Source organism: Echinops telfairi, unplaced genomic scaffold (genome assembly GCF_000313985.2).
Source record: "Echinops telfairi isolate 266 unplaced genomic scaffold, ASM31398v2 ScPeMD7_5;HRSCAF=22, whole genome shotgun sequence".
NCBI lineage: Eukaryota > Metazoa > Chordata > Mammalia > Afrosoricida > Tenrecidae > Echinops > Echinops telfairi.
Window position 1 is genome coordinate 30,154,703 of NW_022103901.1, and position 9,689 is coordinate 30,164,391.

The 9,689-nt window shown below is 56.7% G+C and overlaps 1 protein-coding gene and 1 long non-coding RNA gene across 2 annotated transcripts in view; one reads left to right on the forward strand and one right to left on the reverse strand.

Moving 5' to 3' along the window:
* UNKL (unk like zinc finger) overlaps positions 1 to 8,297 on the reverse strand; it is a 34,293-nt gene extending 25,996 nt beyond the window's left edge. The window contains exon 1 of the mRNA XM_045285721.1: positions 8,128 to 8,297. Coding sequence (XP_045141656.1) covers positions 8,128 to 8,206 — 79 coding nt within the window. The 5' untranslated portion in view covers positions 8,207 to 8,297. The remainder of the gene's footprint in view (positions 1 to 8,127) is intronic.
* LOC123521186 lies at positions 3,725 to 7,058 on the forward strand. Its single transcript, XR_006679657.1, has 2 exons — positions 3,725 to 5,420; positions 6,456 to 7,058. It is a non-coding gene; the product is annotated as an uncharacterized LOC123521186 (long non-coding RNA).
* Positions 8,298 to 9,689: the final 1,392 nt, after the last annotated feature.

Consider the following 9,689-nt stretch of genomic DNA (forward strand, 5'->3'; position numbering starts at 1 on the left):
TGCACAGACTTGGCTCTGCCCTCCAGGTGAGCCTGAGAAACAAAAGCAGGCAGAGATTGTCAAGTGCAGGGAGCTCGACATTAACAGGGAGCGCCAGGCCGTAGTGCCAACTGCCACCCACTGAGCGCTGCTCCATTCCAGCGGCCACCCCAGCCCCAGCAGGTCCCCATGGCGTGCTCAGCATCCAGCACACAGCCCCGGCTTTGGGCACCTCTGCCTGCAGGCAGGCCAGGCCGGGCGGCGTGCAGATGTGGCTGGCGGTTGGAGACCCTTCGGGCATCTTTCCTCGAGCTCATGGCTGGGCTGTGACCATACCCCGGTTGCCCCCACGGCCTTGTTAAATGAGGAAATGGGACCAGTGAAAGAAGCCAGGCACCCCCTCTCCAGACACCAGCTCAGGGGTGGGTGTCTTGGTGACTCAGGGCAGAACTCCTTGGGACGAGGGGCAGGGTGGCTGGCTGTGCCCAGAGTGCCACCAGTGTCCCAGGGCCCTCATTTACCCCAGAACTTCCGTGGCCTCACTGCTGGAGCCAGGTCCCATTGTCGTGCCAACCAGAGCAGCTGCTGGTGAGCCCCTTGGCCAGCCGGGCATCTGGTTTGGTTTTGTTGGGTTGCATGGGGCGGGGTGGGTCTGGTTCAGCTGTAGAACAAGCACTTCAGGGAACACTGTCCCCTGGGCAGGCTGGCCTCTGAGAGGCCGCAGGCTCGGTCCCACCACGGTCACACAGAATCCTTTCCCTGTCCCGCTGTGCGTCCCCATAGCTCCTCCTGGGCCTCACAAGAGGGCACTGTTTTGTTGAGCATGCTGGAAGCTTGGAGAGGCCTGCATAAGGCGAGCCTGTTGGCGCCAAGTTCCCAGGAGCGTGCAGGCCTACTACCGGCCCCCACGGCACAGACACACTGGTTCTTCTCCCCGCCTTGTAAACGCCATCGCCCTGCCTCCGCTCATTCATTCCCTTTTCTACAGGCTCTACAGCATCCTCATGCTGCCCTGGCCTGGGTGTGGCTGTCAGGCTGGGGGAGATGCCCCGCTGTTTTCAATGAGGGGGCAGCTCTCTGAGGAGCTTCCGGACTCAGAGAGCAGAGAGAAAGGAAGAGAAAACTCAAGGCTGGAGGTGCACGAGTGAAGGATTCTACAGACACTGCTCAAAGACCCAAGCAGCAGCAAAAGAAGACCAAAGGATGACCACCACCACCAGCACCAAATCCTCATTGCTTACGCCAACCCTCAGTGACCCCAGAGGACGGAATCGTAGAACTGCCCCTGTGTGTTTCTGAGACGAGGGTAGAAGGACCCTGAAGAGCAGCTGGTGGTTTCAAAACGATGACCTTAAAGTTAGCAGTCCGACGTGTAACCACCATGCCACCAGGGCTCCTGTCCACAGAAAGACAGAGAATGCCAAAAGCTGTGACGGGCATGCATCTGTTTCAGGAGGGGAGTGTGACCCCAGAGCCCCAAAGAGCACTGAAGGTCACTCAAGATGTAAAGAAAGAAGTTTCCAGAAACAGTCAGAATTGGGATGTTGCAACAAATGAACGCAGCACTGGGAGCTCTGTAATCTTTTGTATTCTCTATATACTCACAAGTCTGTGCCGCTGAGAATGATGGGGGCAACAAATGTACAAATGTGCTTGACACAATGGAGATATGGATGGATTGTGATAAGAATTATACAAGCATCCAATAAAATGATTTTTTAAAAATCTGTGCCAAAAAATTTGGAAGACAGCTACCTGGCCAACCCACCGGAAGAGAGCCATGTTTCTGCCCATTCCAAAGCGAGGGCCCACCAGAATGCAAACATCACCGCACAATATCAGTAATAGCACAAGTACACTGGAAAAATATCTATCTGTGTTTGTTTGTTTGTTTGTTGACTATACAAAGGCATTCAGCTGGGTGGACTATAGCACTCCATGGATAACATTGCAGAGAGCAGGCATTCATTCCAGAGCACTTCAGTGTGCTCAGGGAGAACCTGCAGCGGTTCAGGGGCAGTTGCCTGAGCACAACAAGGGACCCTGGATGGCTTACACTGGGGACAGATGTGCGGCAGGGGGGCCGGCTGTTGCCATACTTCTCCAGCTAGTGTGCTGAGCCAATAATCGGAGAAGCTGGATTCTATGAAGAAAATACGGCATCGGGATTGGAGGAAGCCTCGTTAACCTGTGACATGCAAATGATCCAACCTTGCTTGAAGCGCGGACTTGTGGCCATCCAAGACTCCTGCCAGGGCCGATGGCACATCAGCATAAAGAAATCAAAAGTCCACCACCGGACCAAGAAGCACGTCACGAAAAACAAAATACTGGCGTCGTCAAGGATTTCATGTCTACCGGATCCATGGTCGATGCTCACGGAAGCAGCAGTCGAGAGCCACGCGGCACACTGCACGGGGAACCTGCCGCACGGCGTCTGTTCTGTCACAAGCAGAGTCATGCTGAGGACTAAGGTAGGCCTGACCCAAGCTGTGGTATTTTCCATCACCTCACGTGCAAGCAATAGGGAAGACAGGCGGGCAGACGGAAGCATTTCAGGTCTGGTGCTGGGGAAGGACAGAGTAGACAGTACGTACCACGGACGGCCAGAGGACAAACAGGTCTGTCTGGGAGGCAGTACTGCCAGCGTGCTCCTTAGAAGTGAGGCTGGTAAGACTTTGTCTCAGGTACTTTGGACACGTTGTGGGGAGAGACCAGTCTCTGGAGGACATTGTGCTTGCTAAAGGAGACAGGCAGCGAAAAAGAGCAAGGCCCCTCGACCAGGTGGATGCACACAGTGGTTGCAGAGACCAGTCTCTGGAGGACATTGTGCTTGCTAAAGGAGACAGGCAGCGAAAAAGAGGAAGGCCCCTCGACCAGGTGGATGCACACAGTGGTTGCAACCATGGGATCCGACACAGCAGTAAGTGGGGGGATGATGCGGGGCTGGGGGGTGCTTTGCTCTGTTGTCTGCAGGGTCGCTGTGGATTGGAACTGACTGGATGGCCCCGAGGCCAGCTGCATCACCTGTCACTTCTATCAGACTTGTCACCCAAAGCCTGGTCCTCTTGGAGGGCGCCAGCGGCCTTGTGGCACGTCATCATACGTTGTAAGTCCCAGGCTGCCCTCGGCTTCCATCTCCCCCTCAAAGCCAAGCGCGTTGACTCCTGAGACCAGCTGAACCAGCCACGGAGCCTCAAGAGGTGAGGCTCTCGGCCACGTGGAAGCCGACTGGTCGAGAGAACTTCTCAACAGGTGTCTCACATCTCCAGCAGGTGGGACAGGGCTCAGCAGCTCAGGCAGGACTCAGAAAGGGGTCCTTGGAATAGTTTCTCTAAAGCCCAAAGCCTCTACAGCAGCGGTTCTTGACCTGTGGGTCGCAACCCCTTTGGGAGTCGAATGACCCTTTCACAGGGGTCGCCCGATTCATAACAGTCACAAAATGACAGTGATGACGTGGCAATGAAACTAATTTTGTGGTTGGGGGGTCACCACAACACGAGGAACTGTATGCAAGGGTCTGGCCACTAGGAAGGCTGAGAACCATTCACTGCGTTTTCTTCAAAGTGCATTCTCATTCACATCCTCACCCACAGAGGTCCGGCCTCCGAGACGCCCAAGCCCCCAGAGGGCCAGGCTGAGCCACCTTGCCAGGGCGCCCCACCCCCACCCCCCTACCCCCAGAGGACAGCCTGGCAGCACACAGGCTCTCTGGAAAGAGTTTTTTCATGCACAGACAGGGTAGGCACAGTGGCGGGTGCAGCCCAGGTTCACACTGAGAAATGCAGGCTGCACATGACCTGGCAGCAGCCAATTCCTCGCCAGATCCATGAAGGGGCGTGTTCTCCCCGACAAAAAGGGTAGCCCCGCCTCTACCAGGAGGGAACCCCAGGGAACAGGAACCAATGAGGCAATGCTGGGTAGATGATGGGGAGGGGGGACACCTGCCCAGGAAAGTGGGTGATGGTGGTGGTGGAGGTGCCCACAGGGAAGCTCTGTGTACAACAGGCCAAATGCAGGAGAAAAGTGCTCTTGCCCCCTGCCTGCCCCACCTTGCCGCAGGGTGCCTGGGCCGGCTGACTCAAAACTGTCTGAAGTGCACCCAAGGGCCTTTGCTCACTGAGACAATTCGTGTTGTGAAATAATGACGGGGTAGTCAGAGGGGGCTTCAAAACATTCGTGGGAAGAAAAAAGAAAGAATTAAAAGAGGGTGGCACTTCCCCTATGAACTCTTTTTTGGTTTTCCCCTATGTTTGGAAATGAACTTGTCCGTCCCTAGACTCCAAGTCCACCTCCGTGTTTTTTTCAGCCCTCCAACCAATATTTAGATCCAAGGGGTACGGAGCCTGGAGGGTTCTTAAGGCCGAGGGCCTTCACCCTCTTTTAAACTTCACTTCTTTTGTGTTTTTAAAAGCAACGCCTCCACAGAGGGACTCGGTGCTAATGCCCCATGAAACCCCCATCCATGCGATGCTCTGGTTTCCCCGCTCACCCTTCTTCCCACCCTCTGTAATTCCCATTACCTTTGGAAGCCTGTCTTCCTCCCACCCAGGCCCCCACCCATGTGCCCAGATAGAAAATCCAGAAACGACCTGTAGTGAAAGGGGACGGTCCTCCTAGCTCTGAGAGGTGGAGTCTGTCCGTAGATTGCACTGCATGACCCAGAATAAAGAATGCGGCAGGGTCCCTTCCATTCATGGGGAGAGGTTCTCCGGCAGGAGTCTGGTCTGTCACACAAGTCCTTGTGGTGGTTGTTGACAGAGGCTCTGGGGCCAGTTCTGAAGCAGAGCAACTCAGTGTAGAACCAGGCCCAAACACTGCCCGGTCCTGGGCCTTCCTCACACTCTCTGCCCCATCTTTGAGCCCAGGGTTGTAGCCACCGTGTCCATCCATCTCCTGGAGCACCTTCCTCCCTCTCTGCCCCTCCACTTGACCAAGCCGGATGTCCTTCTCCCGGGACTGGTGCCTCCTGACAAGGTGCCCAAAGCACACGAGCTCAAGCCTCACCCTCCTCGCTGCCAAGAACCCTTCTGGCAGACTTCTCTGTTCTGCTGCCAGTCCGTGGTTAGTGCAATATTCTCCAATGACGAAAGGCCCCTGATGCTGCCATGCCGCCGCCTGCCTTCCTCGCCGCCGGCTTTCACATGCAAAGACCGACCGTGGTTTCTGTCACGGGCCCCTTCGTTCCCCAACGTGGCCCCTGTGCTCTTTAACTCAACGGTTCGTTCTTATGCCACCGATGCTGCCACTCCAAGGTGTCCTTGGATCGCCGGGCAACTGCATCCAGGACGTGGACTGTAGATCCAAGGAGAGTGAGGTCCCCCGAGACGTCACGGTGTCTCTGTCTGTCATGATGCCGCGTGGGGAAGACCTTGGTTTTCTTGATCTCCGTGGGCCGTCACACGGAAGCAGTCCTGCCGGATCTTCATCAGGCCAGCAAGGTCGGTGTCATGGGCGGGTCTCGGTGTCATGGGTGGGTCTCGGGTTGTTCAGAAATCTTCCTCCAGTCTTGACGCCCCATTCTTCGTCCTGTCACCCTCCTGCTCCGATGATTGGCTGGACACATGGATTGGAGCCATAGAGAGAAAGGCTACCGCCCTGGCCCACCCCTTCCTTGGATGGAAACCTTTCCATCTCGCCTTGGTGAGGAGCCCCAGGGGTGCAGTGGATCGTGTTGCTAACCGCCAGGTCGGCGGTTCAAACCAGACAGCCACTCTGCAGGAGAACAAGGAGGCTGCCTGTGTGCCCGTAAAGATGTGCGGCCTCAGAAACCCTCCATAGGGCTGCTCAGAGCTGGCATGGCGCTGGGTTTGGGTTGGTCATTTAGTGATGAACGAACTCCCCGTGATGTCCTTTCTACTGAAGTGCAGCCTCAGGTGGGCATCTCAAGACAGCAGGAGCTGGACATGGGGGTCCGGTCTAGGGAGGCTCAACCAAGAACAGGAGGCCTAGACTCTAGAGCCCCAAAATAGTAGTGAGAACCTCCACGGGGGGCATCAGCCTTTCCGCCCACACTCATCTCTGGACCGGGATTAGGCAAGCAGGAGCCTGACATCACCAGTAAGCTGTCACCAATGGGTGCCCAAGGTTCAGCCAAAGGACCAAGGGGCTCAGGGAACCCAGGCCTCACCCAGGCCAGACCGCTATGTGCCAAAGAGCAGCTCAGGAACACCCCTCAGTGATGACAACTGGGTTTCAAATGTAGGTTTCAAACTGCCTTACCCCACAGCTCTGCTCCCCTCGCCGGAGGAGTCAGACTCCTGGAGACCCTCTAGGCCAGAGCAGAACTGCTCCAGCTTTCTCCTGCCTGGGGGCTCGGGGGCTCGAACCACTGGTCTTTTGGGGTGCAGCTACTGTGCCTCCAGAGCACCTTCCAGCGTTTCTGGGAGTGCCCGGCCAAAAGCCTTTCCTTTTGGGGAGTGTTGCTAAGTTTGGGGAAATGAACACCATCGAACAAAAACTTGCTCTCTGCACAGGGGGCGACACACCCCAGGTGGACGGATGCGCTCAGTGTCACTGACTGAATTGTATGGGCAAAAGGGGGCTGAAGTGCACGTGGGATGGAGAATCAGCCACAGTTCAAAGGTACGTTAAAGTCTTGACTCGCTCCCTGGCCGGAGCATTCGGGGACCATCAAGGCAGGCTGGCCTCGGGCCTGCTTCCCAGCGGGGTGGTGTGAAAAGCCGTCTTGGAGAAGTACAGTTTGGAGGCTAGCTCTTTTCCCCACACCCAAGAGGGATTCTGACCCCAGCCATCCGGCCCTCACCCCACAGTGGGAGAGTTCCGGTGTGGCTGATGGTGGTGGCTCACTCGATGGACCTGTTTAATGTCACCAAACTCTACTCCTGACAAAGACTGAAAGGGGTGGCGGGAGTGGGGGGGGGCATTCCATTACCAATGTCTTTATCAACAACAACAAATTGTAAGGACCCCACTCAACCGAGATGCTGCCCCTGGGAGAAGCTGAGAGCAAACCGTCCCTTCCCACACTCGTGGGTGCCACACTTGTAACCACAACTCAACGCTCCCCTCCCTTTCATTAAAAAAAATAAAATTCATTATTTTCTTTCTTGTTTTAATGGCGATTTTTAAAAAATTGTAAATTAGGTGGGGTTTACACGTCAGATCATCAGCTTAGTGTTCAACAGTTTAAACTGCTCGGGAACCCGCCTCCCCCACCTGCCCTTTCAGAGCCAGCACGGAGCCCTCTCTACGCCACCCCTCCAAAATGCGGCGGCAGGACAAGGGAGGTAACGCTCCCCACTCTCAGTGTCCCCCCATGGTGTGAATATACAGCCTGCCTGTATTTTCCCATTCTACGCCCTTCAAAATGAAGACATCTGCTCATAACACCATCAGGAAACTTGCAAAAAAAAATCTTGCTTTCTCAAACATTAAAAGTGCTATGTACATCAGAGTCTGCAAATAAATAACTTTCTCTGCTATCAAGCTTAAGGGGGGGGGGGCGGGGGAAAGACGATCAGAACTGATTCTGAACCGAATGTGGGTCCCTTCCGGCTCCTGGTCCCACAAACAATCAGCAACTAAAAGACGGGCCTAACCGCCAAAGCTGTGACCTATTGGGGCAGGTGTTAGCCCAGGGCGGTAGGAGAACCGGATGTCAATCAAAATGAAAACCACCCAGAACTCACTGCCACCAAGTCCAGTCCAACTCACCGCGGCTCTGGGTGACCAGTCAGAAGGCCCCTGTGCGTTTCTGAGACTGTCAGTCTTTACGGGGCGCAAGTCCTCAGCACTTTCCCTATACCAGCTGGTGGGCTCGGACGGCATCCCACCGTGCCACCAGAACTCCTAAGACCAGTGCCACTGGCAAGTGGACTCTGATTCATGGCAACCTGTCCAGCAGGCGCGAGGCTCCCCAAAGCATTTCCTAGGCTGTGCTATTCACGGGTTTCACTGCCCCGTCTTTCTTCCACAGAGCAGAAGGGGGTGGGGGGGTCAGCCAGAGCTCTAACCACTGTGACACCGGGCTTCCTTAAAAGTGGGAGCTGAAAAGCAGATTCTTCGGAAACATGCAAGGCTTTCTCCCCCAAACACACACCGTCCTTCCCGGAGTGGCCCGCTGCCCATGTGTCAGCCACACCCGGGGGTCCGGGCGCCAGCGGAGGCCGCAGTGTGGGCACTTACTCGTCGCCGTCGGGGCACAGGCCGGTGGCCTCGTCGTACTTGGCGCAGTACACGTCGGGGCTGTAGTTGAAGGTGCCATCGCGCCTGCGCAGCGGCCGGCGCCGCCGCTGGTTCAGGAAGTGCCAGTGGAAGCAGGTGAAGGGCCGGTGCTGCGCGCACTTGTGCTGCACGAACAGCGCGCAGCGCTCCGTGCGGAACTCCTTCAAGTACCTGTGGAGACAACGGGGCGAGGGGCCGAGAGTGGGCGACCAGACCTGCCCTGCCCCCCAGCCCAAAGCCCCATAACCCCATCCCAGGATCGCCCCCCAGGACCTAACCCGCAGCACAAGAGCACAAGGTCCTGTACCCCCAATTCCAGAATTAGGATCGGCTTTCCCCACCAGGGACCAAGGTGCAACCTGTGGCGTAGCCTGACTTTGGAGACGCCCCCTAGGCCCAGTATCCCCTTCTCAGATCACTCCCCTAGGACCCTAAGGGGTCCCCTGACCCCTCCTGACCTCAGCACTCAGGCTCTGCGCCCCTCAGCTCGAGAGTGGGTACCCCATCTCAGGATCGCCTCCCCTCACCAGGATCCTAGGTGGACCCCTAACCCAGCTCATACCTTCATCTCAGGATCGCAACCCCTAGGACCCAAGATGTGACCCCCCCTGACCCTGCCCTACCTCAGAAATGCTCCTTAGGCCCTCGGATTGTCACCCCCATTCTAGGATCAACCTCCCCTTCACAGGACCCTAGGTGCAGGGGTCCTCAAACTTTTTAAACAGGAGGCCAGTTCACTGTCCCTCAGACCCGTTGGAGGGTCAGACTATAGTTTTTAAAAAAAGCTATGAACAAATTCCTATGCACACTGCACATATCATACTTCGAAGTAAAAAAAACAAAATGGGGCAAAAACACCCGGTGGCCGGATAAATGTCCTCCGAGGGCCGCATGTGGCCCGCGGGCCACAGTTTGAGGACGGCTCAGACACAGTGACACCACCCAGCACCCACACACTCTGCACTAGGACCTAGGTGGGAATCCACCCACCACGCAGCCACCTTCGACCTCAGCCAAGCCCCCAGATCAAGACCTTTAAGTCCTGTACCCCGACCCCAGGTGTGGTCCCCAGGAAAGCGTGATTCTTGGACGCCAGATCCATCCCGCGAGCAGCGACAGGCCCGGGGTGTTCTCTGTGCTCCAGCCCAAGTGTCATTCCGCTCTCAGTGACAGCAGTCCATTCCACTGGCCGCCGTGCCCCCCACCCTCGGTACTGTACCCCGACTCTGACCCCAGTGCGCTTCAGAACCCAGGCACACCCCCTCGGACACAGGCGCCCCTCAAAATCCCAGGCACGCAGCCCAGGAGGGGCAGTTCAATTCCAGAGGGTCGCCTCTGGCCCCCAATCCCAAGCCCCTTCCCTGACCCCGCAAGCCCAGGTGCCACCCCAAAACCTAGGCATGCACCCCAGATTCCCGACTGCAGGCACCGCCCCCGACGCCAGGCGGAGTCCAGATGGCCGCCCCCACCCGCGACTCCAGCTGCCACCTGGACTTCAGACGCCGTCCCAGACCCCAGGCGGC